Source organism: Oryctolagus cuniculus, chromosome 3 (genome assembly GCF_051225735.1).
Source record: "Oryctolagus cuniculus isolate XC-2025 breed Fujian yellow rabbit chromosome 3, ASM5122573v1, whole genome shotgun sequence".
Lineage (NCBI taxonomy): Eukaryota > Metazoa > Chordata > Mammalia > Lagomorpha > Leporidae > Oryctolagus > Oryctolagus cuniculus.
In genome coordinates this window covers 65,983,422-65,999,471 of record NC_142869.1, presented here as the reverse complement: position 1 = coordinate 65,999,471, position 16,050 = coordinate 65,983,422, and the positions used below count along the sequence as shown (strand labels likewise).

Genomic DNA, 16,050 nt, shown 5'->3' with positions numbered 1-16,050 from the left:
ATTTGTACTAACTATATCAAGGAAAATATCCAGAGCTAATGGTTTAGTTTATTTTTATTAAAAGTATGTAGATTTTGACAATAAAAGATTTTTCTAGTTATAGAAAACATTCCATAGAGAAAAGTCAAATCTAAATTTCCTCAATCAAGAAATGGAGAATTAAGTAAGTTTCTCAAAGTTGTATTCAGTTTCACTGTTCTATTATTAGCAGAAAAAATTGTTTTATTTAAAAATATTGTGTCAAGTCAGACCAACATGTACAGACACTCAAAGAAACATTTACAGGGTGTCTTGGATAGTAACAATTGCTCTTTTATTATTATTTATTTTTGTATCTATACTTGGACACTGAACTACTAACTATCGTTCCTTAGGACCCTGAGACACTTTGGGAGTAGTATGTCTCAGAAATAATTTTTTTCAAAGTATATAAAGAAGACATGTAAGTTGGATGACAGAGTACTTAGTGATAAAAAATAATATACATACCGGAGTTTCTGTTGTAGATGTGGCTGGCTGTTGCAACGACTGTGGTCGAGATTCCTCTGACTGAGTCCTAACCAATCCGCTACCATGACCTTTGACAGTATCACCATTGGTAACTGGAGGATGCTGCTGGGTCAAAGCCGCCTTTAATCTCTGAAATGCAAACATTAAAAAAAAAAAGTTCCTTACTTCACACCCAAATCCAACTCTCTACATAGTCTTGGGTTAACTATGCCTAGTACTGCCAGAGGAATCTTCTACTTTCTATTTGTAATCAGCTTTAACAGTAAAAACATAAAAACACCGTTAATGGAAAATAATTACCTTTGTTGAACTAAAGCAACAAGCTAATCATTAGCTTACTTTCACCTCTTCTCTTGCACTCCATTCCTGTATCTCACATCCAGAACTCATGCTCTGTCTACATTCTAAGACCTAAACCTCTCCATTATTTATTTATTTATTTATTTAATTTATTTTTTAATTAAAAAAATTTTTTTTAACAGGCAGAGTGGACAGTGAGAGAGAGAGAGACAGAGAGAAAGGTCTTCCTTTGCCATTGGTTCACCCTCCAATGGCCGCTGGGGCTGGCGCGCTGCGGCTGGCGCACCGCGCTGATCCGATGGCAAGAGCCAGGTGCTTCTTCTGGTCTCCCACGGGGTACACAGCCCAAGTACTTGGGCCATCCTCCACTGCACTCCCTGGCCACAGCAGAGAGCTGGCCTGGAAGAGGGGCAACCGGGACAGAATCCGGCACTTCGACCGGGACTAGAACCCAGTGTGCTGGTGCTGCTAGGTGGAGGATTAGCCTAGTGAGGCGCGGCGCCGGCCTCCATTTTTTAAAAAAAAGGTTTATTCATTTATTTGAAAGGTACAGTTACAGAAAGGCAGAGGCAGAGGCAGAGACAGAGAGCGAGGTCTTCCATTCGTTGTTTCACTCCCCAAATGGCCACAATGGCCAGAGCTAGGATGATCCAAACCCAGGAGCCTGGAGCTTCTTCCAGGTCTCCTACATGGGTGCAGGGGCCCAAGGACTTGGGCCATCTTTCGCTGCTTTCTCAGGTACATTAGCAGCAAGCTGGATTTGAAGTGGAGCAGCTAGGACTCGAACCATCACCCACATGGGATGTTGGCATTGCAGGCAGTGGCTTTAACTGCTACGCCACAGTGCCAGCCCCTAAACCTCTTCTTGTCCAGATTTTTTGGGAGCCAGTAGTACTTCCTTGGACAATTACCCGATGTTACACCTTTAGGTCATGAGGCTGCTCGCCAGACTGTACAATTAGAATGAAACTTCTTATTTTATCAGCAAAAATCTGTCATATGTGACTACCTTATCTTTCAATCAGATACTAAAATGTTTAAGAACAGAAGCTGTTCTGTATATTTATGGGTCCTTGTTAGCAGCTGGTATGTTGATTTGCTATCTAGGTATACAAATTTGCTAACTGACTTTAGTAGGTTTTGAGGAAAATGGAAACATATACAATTTAAGGAAGTTTTACTGTTGATTTATTTATTTTTTAAAAAGAATTATTTAATCAGGGGCTGGTGCTGTGGCAGAGCGGGTGGAGCCTCCGCCTGCAGCGTCAGCATCCCATATGGGTGACAGTTCTAGTCCTGGCTGCTCCTCTTACAATCCAGCTCTCTGCTATGGTCTGGGAAAGCAGTGGAAGATGGCCCAAGTCCTTGGGCCCCTGCACCCACATGGGAGACCCGGAAGAAGCTCCTGGCTCCTGGCTTCAGATCAGCTCAGCTCCGGCTGTAGCAGTCATGTGGGGAGTGAACTAGCAGATGGAAGACCTCTCTCTCTCTCTCTCTGCCTATCCTTCTCTCTCTCTGTAACTATAACTTTCAAATAAATAAATAAATCTTTTAAAAAAAAGAAGGCCATCTAGCCGGCGCCACAGCTCACTAGGCTAATCCTCGGCCTTGCAGCGCAGGCACACTGGGTTCCAGTCCCGGTCGGGGCGCCAGATTCTGTCCCAGTTACCCCTCTTCCAGTCCAGCTCTCTGCTGTGGCCAGGGAGTGCAGTGGAGGATGGCCCAAGTCCTTGGGCCCTGCACCCCATGCCCTGCCCTTGGGCCCTGCACCAGGATAAGTACCTGGCTCCTGCCATTGGATCAGCGCGGTGCGCCAGCCACAGCGCACCAGCTGCAGCGACCATTGGAGGGTGAACCAACAACAAAGGAAGACCTTTCTCTCTCTCTCTCTCACTGTCCAAATAAATAAATTAATTAATTAATTAAAAAAAAGAAGGCAATCACCAAGAATTAAGAATGCCAAGCCTGTGGCCAGCATTGTGGCTCACTTGGTTGGTCCTCTGCCTGCAGCGCCAGCATCCCATATGGGTGCTGGGTTCTAGTTCGGGTTGCTCCTCTTCCAGTCCAGCTCTCTGCTGTGGCCTGGGATAGCAGTGGAGGATGGCCCAAGTGCTTGGGCCCCTGCACCCACATGGGAGACCAGGAAGAGACTCCTGGCTCCTGGCTTTGGATCGGCATAGCTCCAGCTGTTGTGGCCATTTGGAGAGTGAACCAACGGAAGGAAGACCTTTCTCTCTGTCTCTCTCTCTCTCAGTCTGTAAACTCTACCTGTCAAATAAATTAAAAAAAAAAAAAAAAAAAAAGAGAGAGAGAGAGAGAGAGAATACCAAGCCTGGTACTGCAACTGCTAAGTCATATCAACACTTAGCAACCTGGTCAGGCACACTTTGGCCCTCTTTTGTGACAGATTATTTCCTTAGGAATTACAAAAGTTACCATAAATTTAAAGTTTTAGTATATTTACTGATTAAAACTGAGAGTAATAATAACTTGCTTGCAGGTTATTATTTCTCTCTTTAAAAAAAAAAAAGATTTATTTATTTGAAAGGTAGAGCTGGGCGGTTTGGGGAGAGGGAGACAGAGAGCGAGCTTCCATTTGCTGGTTCACTCCCCAGATGGCTGCAACAGCCAGAGCTGGGCCATTCTGAAGCCAGGACCTTCTTTTGGGTCTCCCACACAGGTGCAGGGGCACAAGGACTTGTTCCATCTTCCACTGCTTTCCCAGGCACATTAGCAGGGGGCTGGATTGGAAGTAGAGCAGCTAGGATGTGAACCAGTGCCCATTTGGGATGCTGGTGCTGCAGGTGGCAGCTTAACCTCCTACAACACAGCGCCAGTCCCAGCCTGCATTTTCTTTGCATATGTGTATGCAGGAATGTCCAAGAAATTAGGAGAGTTCCTACACTTGAGTATTTTCAAAATGTAATGGGGTCATCTTAAGTACTGGTTGGGCGGTAGATGTATTTAGTATGTAAAATACGTTAAAGACCACATCATGTACTGTATTTTTCAGAATATAGACAAGATCCCTAGTTCCTTCCTTTCTTCTTTCTTTTTTAAACATTCAAAGGTACTACAAGAAGTTTGTGGACAATGGAACTAAAAGGTAAGTTTACTTTGGTATAAAAAATGAAATTCAGTCATAGGATTTTCATAATACATATTTTCCATGGACTTTTTTAAAGACTTTATATTAGTAGCTATGACACAGGAAATTAGAACACCAATAACTGATTAGACATTATGGAAGTTGATGAATGGAAACTTCAATTACAGGAGTTCCTAAAGAATTAGCTCACCAGCATCAGATAAGAATACTTAGGAAGATGATCAAGAAGAACTGAAAACAGAGACAGGAGTTGGCAGGTGTGGGTCTTATAAACAGAATAAAGGAGGAGCATCCAGGGAAGTGGTCAGTCTGCATATTTACATCTTTTATAAACAGAATATCAGAGATCAAAATACACTAAATCATACCCAATCTATAGCCCTAAGATGGAGCTTTCATTTGTGTCTAAACAATGTTCATAAATACAATTAGAAGGTGAGATGTGAGGCTTTCTAAGTTAAGTGTTGGTAAAACATTCTTAAGTCCTTAGGTAGAAAGCACAGAACTGAAGAGCATTTAAAGTTTTACAGTGAAGAGCTTAACTCTTAGAATTAGTGAAATACAGTAACTGCACATAGGGGAGTCTGAAGTACATAAACATCACTCTCTTGAATAATCTTTAGTAGGGCAAGTTACTACCTTACAGAGCACTTAAAAGCAGCATCAGTCTTCATTTATTATCCTCCTCTGACTGCCCTAGGGTATACAGCACTCATCCGGTGAGGGAGCGCTAATGTTTGCTCCACGCTGTTACAATGATTACAATAGGTCTGACTCTGAAAGTGTGCCACTGGGTTTAAATGTAAGAAAAGGATTTTAAGGGTTAATTAACAGAGCGCTAAAGTATCATTTTTAAAATTACAACAAAAATATATGTAAGCTAAAATTTTTTAGAATGAATTTAGGTGAAAAAAGCAGTAACTATCATTCACATGTTTTATAATTATAAATATATATAATTATTTTATAGTATATTCTTACAACATAAGGATACCTAGTAACTACCCTTGTATATCTGTTAGGGGTATTTTAAAGAAGGCCAAACAACGATATCTAAAAAAATTAATACATTTTTCCTCAATAGAGAAATTTCATGTAAGTTCATAGATAAATAAGATTTAAAAGGTTTAAACTCTCTAACATGTATAAAGGCACACAATGTTTTAAAGAAAACTAAAATGTATTATTACATTTCTAAGATGTAGACTACTGCTTTAATATTAACAGTTAATGTTTAGTGATGTAAAGATCAATTACTATATTGAAAACTTTTCTTTCCTAGAGATATAAACTGTATCAGTCATTAAAGGATAAATAGTTGTTATGGTGACCAATCTGATATATTTATGTTAACAGGTGATCTCCTAAAAATTGTCATTCAAGTTCTATGTTGTACCCTTGAAAATAAATTCTTTCACATCTGTCAAAACTTGGGAAGAACAAACTACTCCATCATAGTTCAAAGAAAATTTTTTTTCTAAAAACAATTTATGAAAAAGTCAGATTCATATTTCATATGTGCCACAAAAGCTCATCAGAATAATAACCCTCCTTCTCCTGGGTGTTATCCTACCATCTGCTACTCTATTACTTATCTTTATTTTGCAACTAATTAACAGCATAATCTTCTAAATTCAGCAAGTTAATTATCATTATTGTGGTCTTTGCAGCATCATCAGTCCTCATGAAGTCTTGTCTCCCTACCCCCAGAGAACATATGAAAATGAAGTAGGTTGGGAGAGGGTCTGTTTCTTTGGAGTGGGCTCATTAGGTGTTTGCTGATTAGCTTGGCATGCAGAGGCAGGTCAGAAGAATTCTGCTGAACATGAGGTTCCATGCAGGGCCCCAACCAAGTTAATGTAGGTTTCTGAACATTTGCCAAGATGCCCTCTGTCAGCTCTCAGTACCCCTGCAGAAAACCTACTGGCTACCCACTGTGTGCGAAGATATTTCTGTTCTGTCACATAAGCCTTACAGGAATGATTCTGGAAGGATACTTCTTACTTTACTAAATTTTCTTAAACAAAACTCCTAGATGATTAACATCCAGAAGAGCTATTTTTATTACAAATATAAGAGAATAACCTTATTAGAAGAGTAGTATAGATACCAAATATCTACAGTTTATGTGTTTAGTGATAAACAAAACCCCTAAAACAATTGGGCAAGATATGATGCAATTCTGTAGAAAACAGCAGGTCATAGGATTGTTCTGTAGTATTAAAAAGTACTGCATAATCTTACATTTGTGGATCCTTACTCCCATTTATCATATTCTTATTTTTCCAAAGACCTATATTAAAAAGAGTGTTATTTTTAAAAAAGCTTACCCTGAAGAAGTTTTTTAGTAGAAAGAAAAAGGATTTATATTTCAGTATTTACAGTAGCCAAAACAACAGTGCATATGTGATATTTTCCTGTAGGCACTGGGCATCTAAAAATCAAGGAATACCAAAAGCACCTCTGGTTATCTCAGGATATGAAGTAAGTTTCTCTTCAGCTATTCTAATCCTGGCATTTCTCCTTCATTATCTTTTAACCACAAGTCATTTTAGCATACTCACCACAGCTATACTACACAGTACGTCATTAACAGAATGTGACCACAAAGGTTAAATAAGTTCCTGGAGAAAGATGAAGAACTCAAAAAGCATGATATTCATTTTTTTTTTTTTTTTTTTTGACAGGCAGAGTGGACAGTGAGAGAGAGAGAGACAGAGAGAAAGGTCTTCCTTTGCCATTGGTTTACCCTCCAATGGCCGCTGTGGCTGGCGCACTGCGCTGATCCGATGGCAGCAGCCAGGTACTTATCCTGGTCTCCCATGGGGTTCAGGGCCCAAGTACTTAGGCCATCCTCCACTGCACTCCCTTGCCACAGCAGAGAGCTGGCCTGGAAGAGGGGCAACCGGGACAGAATCTGGCACCCCGACCGGGACTAGAACCCGGTGTGCCAGCGCCACAAGGCGGAGGATTAGCCTAGTGAGCCACGGCGCTGGCTAAATATTTTCAAAGACTTGAAAACCACCACCATCACCAATGCAAAATCCAACTGAAACAGTAAAAGTGCAATGATAGACTTGGGGTGGGGGAGCTGCAGATGGTGAACAGGCAGAACTGCTTAATGTTTAACAGGAATCTAGACAGGGGTGGGAAATGTCCAGCCCATTGGTGGTAGAAAGTCTGTAGATTCACCTAGTCTGGCCCTGCCAAGGCAACTGCAAGCTGGACACGAAATTTAATAAATCTATACCAGGCTGATACTTTCTGATGGGCAATGAATGATGTTATAAATATTCAAATGGCCCTTGGTAGAAAAAGGGTTCTCCACCTCTGATAGAAGATGTGAGCTGGGAAGCACATATTTGGAGAGCTTCGATGTGAAATTCTATCTCTGATGGAGGAAATAATCAAATTCTGTGATCATTTTCCTGGTCATTAAGAAACCTCTGTGCATGGGATATAAACCAAACTTGGCTTTCTTCAATTGGGATAATGGAACTGTTCATTTGTTAAGTCTATTGAGGCCCCTGAAACTTAATAAATTGATGACAGTGACATTTTCATTTAAAACTTACAAATAAACTGACCTATTTGGTACTTTTTTGTTCTAAAAGTATCTAAGGAGCCTGTGCTGTGGCATAGTGGGCTAAGCCTCCACTTGCAGCATCAGCATCCCATATGGGTGCCGGTTCAAGTCACAGCTGCTCTTCTTCTGATCCAGCTCTGTTATGGCCTGGGAAAGCAGTAGAAGATGGCCCAAGTCCTTGGGACCCTGCACACACGTAGGAGACCCGGAGGATGCTCCTGGCTCCTGACTGGCACAGCTCCAGCCATTGGGGCCATTTGGGTACTGAATCAGCTGATAGAAGACTTTTCTCTCTGTCTCCCCCTCTCACTGTTAGTCTACCTCTCAAATAAATAAAATCTTTAAAAAAAAAAAGTACCTAAAATAATTTGCCACACTAAGTAATGGATTGCCCTTGGGTTTCAATTTAAAATATTCAATTAACAGATCGCTTTAGTCTTATAATTTTTAGTTGTAAGCCCTAAGATAACTAAGCTTCTAAATAATACATGAACATTTAAGAAAATCAAGCCTTACTATACATATATATATATATATATATATATTTTTTTTTTTTTTTGGACAGGCAGAGTGGATAGTGAGAGAGAGAGAGACAGAGAGAAAGGTCTTCCTTTTCCGTTGGTTCACTCCTCAATGGCCACTGCAGTTGGTGTGCTGCAGCCGGTGCACCACGCTGATCCGAAGGCAGGAGCCAGGTGCTTCTCCTGGTCTCCCATGCGGGTGCAGGGCCCAAGGACTTGGGCCATCCTCCACTGCACTCCCAGGCCACAGCAGAGAGCTAGACTGGAAGAGGAGCAACCGGACAGAATCCTGCGCCCCAACCAGGACTAGAACCTGGGGTGCTGGCGCTGCAGGCGGAAGATTAGTCTAGTAGGCCGCGGCGCTGGCCCTTACTATATAAGTTTTAAAAATTATTAATTTACTTGGGAAACTCTGTTAGATAACTGCTGTAGTGATAGATAATAAAATAAGATACATATTAAATTTTTTTTTTTTTTTTTTTTTTGACAGGCAGAGTGGACAGTGAGAGAGAGAGACAGAGAGAAAGGTCTTCCTTTTGCCGTTGGTTCACCCTCCAATGACCGCCGCGGCCGGCGCGCTGCGGCCGGCGCACCGCGCTGATCCGATGGCAGGAGCCAGGAGCCAGGTGCTTTTCCTGGTCTCCCATGGGGTGCAGGGCCCAAGCACCTGGGCCATCCTCCACTGCACTCCCTGGCCACAGCAGAGGGCTGGCCTGGAAGAGGGGCAACCGGGACAGAATCCGGCGCCCCGACCGGGACTAGAACCCGGTGTGCCGGCGCCGCTAGGCGGAGGATTAGCCTAGTGAGCCGCGGCGCCGGCCTGATACATATTAAATTTTTTAAAAAATTTATTTGAAAGTCAGAGTTACACAGAGAAGGAGATGCAGAGAGTGAGAGAGAGGCCTTCCATTCCGCTGGTTCACTCCCTAAATGACCGCAACAGCCAGAGCTGAGCCGATCTGAAGCCAGGAGCCAGGAGCTTCCTCCAGGTCTCCCATGCAGGTGCAGGGGCCCAAAGACTTGGGCCATCTTCTACTGCTTTCCCAGACCATAGCAGAGAATTGGATCGGAAGAGGAACAGCCGGGACTTGAACTGGCGTCCATATGGGATGCCAGCATTCCAGGCTGGGGCTTTACCCAGCCACACCACAGCGCTGGCCCCTATATTGTTTATAAATATAGCTTAGCAAGTTTAAGATTAACTATAATTTAAACTTTAAAAGTAATCATTATATAATTATTGTAAATTGCTCTGAGAAATTAGGGAAGAACTAAGTTCTTGAATTTGTAACTTTAATATTATTTTTGTGGACAAGTGACCATTAACAGAATTATAAAAAAAAACCCAGAAACCAAACACCTCATGATACAATCTTAATTGTAGTACGTGTTGAAAAACAATCAACAATGGCCTTCTTAGAAGATTCTTTTCTGATTCCCCTGATGAATCTAAGAAACATTCACAAGAAAATCTCAAAATTTAAGATCAATCCTGTTGGATTTTTTTAGTAGCCAAGAAACGTCTGTTCACCCCCTTGATTCCGCAATCTTACCCTTTAGGTATTTATCCAACAAAATGAAAGCATATGTACAAAGTTGCAGAAGAATGTACACACTGGCTTTATTCACAACAGCTAAACACTGGAAAGCACTCAAGTGTTCATCAGTAGGAGAATAAATAAACTGTGGTATAGTCACACAATGAAATACCACTCCTCATTAAAAGCAGCAAACTATTATACACCTAACAATATGAGTAAATCTCAGAGCTGGACACAAAAGACTACATTCTGAGCCCATTTATATGAAACCCTAGAATAATCTGTGGAGACAAATATCAGAGCAGGTTGGAGAGAAGGACAGAGAAAACTTCTGGGTAGATGTTAATATTACAGGTAATAGCAGTAGATGTTATAGGAATTCAGTTGTTTTTAAAAACTGCACAGTTATAAGTGGTTAATTTCAATATATATAAATTTTCACAAGGAAAGTTCTATGAAAATAACTTAATTAGGGTTTGGGAGTGGACTGAATAGATAAAACAAGGATACCAGTTTACTGCCAAAAATTGTAGCCAGATAATGGGTACATGGGAGTTATTATCCTGTTTACTTCATATATGAAAATTTTCGTGATGAAAAGTTTAAAAAAAGGTAGCATACTTTCAGTTTTTATTTAATCAGAACTGGACATTCTTATTTATTATATGAATTAAAATAGGCAATCACTTAATACAGCTATTTTATACTGGCAAAATTCTAATAAGAAATGTAATTGGATTGTTAAATTTAAGTGGGGCAATCTGTGACTCTCCATGCTATTTGTGGGTCTTTAACCAATGATTGTTTTTCATATATAAACTTATGAAAATTACTGCTTTACTATTTTAAATATGCAAATATTCTATCATGCTTATTCTTTTTAACTGAATTTCCTGGTAGCCTAAAAATTATTCTGGTTAGTGTTAAGTTTAATGGTTTATAGAAGTACAGTCTACTCTTGGAGCCCAAAGTATTACCTAAATTGGATTTGTTTCTTTTGAATTAATTTTTAAGAAGTCCACTGACTATGTAAAAAGAGGATCTTTTTATATTTCTGCTTATTCCATTCTCACTTTATGGCAGATTGCGTTTTTCATTAATCAGTATGTTTTAATAGAAAGTAATAAAAAATGCAATAAAGTTTGTCTGCTTTCAGATAAAGAAGATTCACCTTATTTTTTCTAAAGCTCTGACCCAAAGTGCAATGATATGAAAAGTTTCCCCCCTGGGCCTTTTTTTCTTCTTTTTATTGTATTGTCACCTCTATCTATATGCTTATATGAAAGGCAGAGAGATAAAATCACAGAGAAAGAAACACAGATCTTCCATTTGTTGGCTCACTTCTCATCTACCCACAACAACTGGGGCTGGGCCAAGCTGAAGCCAGGAGCCTGGAACTCAATTTGAGTCTCCCACGTGGGTGGCAGGGACTCAAGCACTTGAGGCACCACCTGTTGCCTCCTAGGGTGTGCAATAGCAGGAAGCTAGAATTGGAAGTGAAGCCAGGACTTGAAGGCAGGCACTCTTAATATGGGATGCAGATGTTCCAAGGGCACTGCAATCTCTGTATCTGCCCATCCTCTTAAAATTCTTATTCTATCACTCTGCCTTTCAAGTAGATGAAAATAAATAAGTAAATGTTTAAAACTGTATTTATTTATTTGAGAAAGACCGAGAGGAAGAGCTCTCATCTTCAAATACTTACTGTGGCTTGGGCTGGGACAGAACTGGAGCCAGGAATTCTGTTCAGGTCTCTCATGTGAGTGGTAGGAACCAAGTCATTTGAGTTATCACCATTACCTCCCAGAGTACGCATTAAAAGGACACTGTAGTAAGGAGCCAAACGGAGCTGGATGTTGAACTCAGGCAATCAGATATAGGATGTGGGCATCCTAAATGCTAGGCCAAATGCCTGAAGCCCACCTCTACCCCCTTGGGTTTTAATGTCCTTCTCTGACCATAATCAACAATCGGGGGCTGACATTGTGCTGTAGTGGGTAAAGCCACTGCCTGCGATGCTGGCATCTCATACGGGTGCAGTTTGAGACCTGGCTGCTCCTCTTCTGATCCAATTCCCTGCTAAAGCACTTGGGAAAGGGAGCAGAAGATGGCCCAAGTGGTTAGTTCCCTGAAACAATGTGGGAGACCTGAAGAAATTCCTGGCTCCTGGCTTTGCCCTGGCTGTTGTGCCATCTGGGTAGTGAACCAACGAATGGGAGACCTCTCTCTCCATCTCTTACTCTCTTTCTGCAACTCTGATTTTCACATTAATAAATAAAACTTAAAAAACAAAAATTGGGGCTAGTGCTGTGGTGTAGTGCATGAAGCTGCTGCCTAGAGTGCTGTCACCCCATATGTGCACTGGTTTGAGTCCCAGCTGTTCTACTTTTTTTTTTTTTTTTTTAAGATTTTATTTCATCTCGGAGGTAGAGTTATAGATAGAGAGAGGGGGAGACAGAGAGAAAGGTCTTCCATCTGCTGGTCCACTCCCAAATGGCTCCAATAGCCCGAGCTGGGCCAATCCAAAGCCAGTAGCCAGGAGCTTCTTCCGGATCTCCCACGCAGGTACAGGGACCCAAGGACTTGGGCCATCTTCCAATGCTTTCCCAGGCCATAACAGAGAGCTAGATCAGAAGAGGAGTAGCTGGGACAGGAACCTGCACCCATATAGTACTTGTCTGGGTTAGTGCTGTGGCATACCAGGTAAAAGCCACTGCCTGCAGTGCCAGCATCCTATGTGGGCGCTGGTTTGAGACTTGGTTGCTCCACTTCTGATCCAGCTCTCTGCTATAGCCTGGGAAAGCAGTGGAAGATGACCTAAGTCCTTAGGCCCCTGCACCTGTGTGGGAGACCCAAAAGAAGCTCCTGGCTTTAGATTGGACCAGCTCTGGCTGTTGCGGCCATTTGGGTAGTGAACCTGCGGACAGATCTCTCTTGCTGTCTCTGCCTCTCTGTAATTCCATCTTTCATATAAAAAAATAAATCTTAAAAAAAAAGTAAATGTCTCTCCATTCCTACTATAGCTCATTTCTTCAAGCAACACTAACTTCTTAATGTTTTTGAAGAAGAACAGAAATATATAGTTTTCATTTTATGTACCATGTACAACGCCTGCTAACTTGTGTCCTATTTCCAAGTTTTAAAAAAACTATACAATCACTTATTTCAGTACTACTTTCAGAAGATGAAATCTAGCTTCAGCTGTAATACTCCTAGCTTCCACCAGGAGGAGAAAGAGCTTGTGTAAAAAGCTACAGTAACGAACCAGGTAAATCACAAGCCACAAGAATGCAAACTTTACTCCCAATCCACCCTATTTATTTAAGAACCATTAACAAGTGGTACTTACTAACTATGCTAACTGGAAGCTTTCCTTTGCCAATTTTTGTCTTTCTTCTACAGCATAATAAGAATAGTAAGAGTTCATAACTTTATAAAATGCAATGTAAACTGTGTTTTAAGCAGCTGTTCATGAAAAAAAAAACATTCAAAACAGAACAAACAAAATCCTGCTTACCATTTTTGCTTCTGACTGCACTGGTTGAGGGGAAGAAGGACCTGGGATTCCTGGAACACTAGGCACCATGGTGACTGGTCGAACAAGCTATGCAAAGGAAATTAAAAGAGAATTGCTGGAGAATATTTTCAAAATAAGATTTGTACTTCATTTGTTCAATGGTTGTTATAATAACTGAAGACTTTATAACAGAACATTATAAATTTATTTCTGCCTGATTATATATCTACGTCACACTTTTACTGACTTTACATCCTGATTTATCCTTCAAAAGCTGTTAATTTCTCTGAGACATGTACTGAACCGATCTTTCATTCTCATAATTTTGCTTCTCAATAGTCCTTTTTAGAATATCATAATAGTCAAAAAGATCAATGTGAAATTTCTCAGATTTGTCACACTTCTATTTTGAATTTGAAAGAATGTTTGTTTTGTTTTGTTTTGTTTTGTTTGACAGGCAGAGTGGATAGTGAGAGAGAGAGACGGAGAGAAAGGTCTTCCTTTGCCGTTGGTTCACCCTCCAATGGCCGCCACGGCTGGTGCGCTGCGGCCGGTGCACCGTGCTGATCCGAAGGCAGGAGCCAGGTGCTTCTCCTGGTCTCCCATGGGGTGCAGGGCCCAAGCACTTGGGCCATCCTCCACTGCACTCCCTGGCCACAGCAGAAAGCTGGCCTGGAAGAGGGGCAACCGGGACAGAATCTGGTGCCCCAACCGGGACTAGAACCCGGTGTGCCGGTGCCGCAAGGCGGAGGATTAGTCTAGTGAGCCACAGCGCTGGCAATTTGAAAGAATGTTAAAAGTTGTGTCAATGATATATAAAATTACACAATTCTGCTTTTTCAAAAATAAATTTTGTAAAATATATAAAGTTCTTTGATATATTAATATACTGAACACAGATAAAGTCTAATAATTTGCCACTTTTGTTTTTGCCTTTTTTATACTGAGAGAACAGTTATTATAAGTAAATTATATCAGGTCAAGTTGCTTTCATCACAGGTGCACTTAAGGATAACCAAACAATCTCAAATACATGGTAATAACATTCTCTCCCTCAAAAATTAAGCAGCAGACACCCTTTAAGTCTTTAAAAAAATCTTTGAAATAGTGTATTTTGTACAACAAAGTTCTATGTGAAAAGGGTACATTATCTAAAATTACCCCAATCAATGTTAATTTTGGATATTTAGATCACTTAGAAGAATTAGTAAATTTAAAAAAGTGAACACTGGCCGGCGCCACGGCTCACTAGGCTAATCCTCTGCCTGCAGCGCTGGCCGGGTTCTAGTCCCAGTCGGGGTGCCGGATTCTGTCCCGGTTGCCCCTCTTCCAGGCCAGCTCTCTGCTGTGGCCAGGGAGTGCAGTGGAGGATGACCCAAGTGCTTGAGCCCTGCACCCCATGGGAGACCAGGAGAAGTACCTGGCTCCTGGCTTCGGACAGTGCAGCGCGCCGGCCGCAGCGGCCATTGGGGGGTGAACCAACGGTAAAGGAAGACCTTTCTCTCTGTCTCTCTCACTGTCCACTCTGCCTGTCAAAAAAAAAAAAAAAAAAAAAAAAAAAAGTGAACACTTGTTCTTAGAAATATTGTTGGGGGCAAAAATCTAACCAAAAGTGTTAAAGTAGATTTTTAAAAATAATCTCAAAAAACTACAGGTGATTATCATACACTGGTCAATGATATGTATCAAGAAGAAAAAAAGTTACTTTTGTATTATCTAAATATCTAAGGCTGGGGCCAGCACCGTGGCACAGCGGGTTAAAGCCCGGGCCTGAAGCGCTGGCATCCCATATGGATGCTGGTTCAAGTCCCAGCTGCTCCACTTCTAATCCAGCTGGCCTGGGAAAGCAGGAGAAGATGGTCCAAGTCCTTGGGCCCCTGCATCCACATGGGAGACACAGAAGAAGCTCTTGGCTCCTGGCTTTGGATTTGGATTGGCACAATTCTGGCCATTGCAGCCATCTGGGGAGTGAACCAGCGGATGGAAATCCTCTCTCTCTGTATCTATCTCTCTGTAACTCTGTCTTTCAAATAATTAAAAATAAATATTTAAAATAAATACATACATACATAAATAAATACCTAAGGCTTAGAGTAAGATTTCCAGGAAGAGAATAATACAAAGATTAAAAGCTGTCATGTCATAAATAATTTAGATGAAGAAGTAAACTGTGTTCTGGAAAACTGTGCTAGATGGGTCAAAAAGCGGTTCTCAGATGAAAATCTGAAATGCTGAAAGACACCTTTGAAAAGTTTGAATAAAACTGTTTTCATGAATTCACATGTGAAAGTTGGGAAAAAAGGCATATTTCTCATTTTTATTATTCTAACCAATGTTATTTATTTATTTATTTGAAAGGCAGAAGTCAGAGAGAGAGGGAAGGAGACAGAGAGATCTGTCATCCTCTGGTTCACTCTTCAAATGCCTGCCATAACCAAGATTGGGCCAGGCTAAAGTCAGGAGCCAGGAACTCCACTGGGCTCCCATATGGGTTGCAGGGACCCAACTAGTTGAACCATCACCTGCTGCCTCCCAGAATGTGCATCATCAGGAAGCTGGAATTGGCAGCAGAGCTGGGACTTGAACCTAGTTACTCTGATTCTGTATGTAGGCATCTCAAGTGGTACCTTAACTACTAAGCCAAATGCCTGTCCTAAACAATGTGTTTTTAAATATTTTATAATCTACTAAGTACTATAACTAGGGGTTGGCACTGTGGCACAGTAGGTTAATCTTCTGCCTGCAGCACAGGCATCCCATATGAGTGCTGGTTCTAGTCCCGGCTGTTCCTCTTTCAATCCAGTTTTCTGCTATGGCCTGGGATAGCAGTGGAAGATGGTCCAAATCCTTGGGCCCTTGCACCCATGTGGGAGATTCAGAAGAAGCTCCTGGCTCCTGGCTTCGGATCGATGCAGCTCCGGCCATTGATGCCATTTAGGGAGTGAACTGGCACAAGAAAGACCTTT

General features: G+C 41.4%; 1 protein-coding gene across 21 annotated transcripts in view; it reads right to left on the bottom strand.

Moving 5' to 3' along the window:
• The window catches only part of ATF2 (activating transcription factor 2), a 107,549-nt gene that overhangs the window by 29,863 nt on the left and 61,636 nt on the right, over positions 1-16,050 (bottom strand). For all 21 annotated transcript variants that reach the window (XM_070070663.2, XM_070070661.2, XM_051848480.2 and 18 more), the window contains 2 exons: positions 13,085-13,171; positions 490-639 (listed from right to left, as the gene is read on the bottom strand). In XM_070070663.2, the coding sequence (XP_069926764.1) occupies positions 490-639; positions 13,085-13,171 (237 nt within the window). The remainder of the gene's footprint in view (positions 1-489; positions 640-13,084; positions 13,172-16,050) is intronic.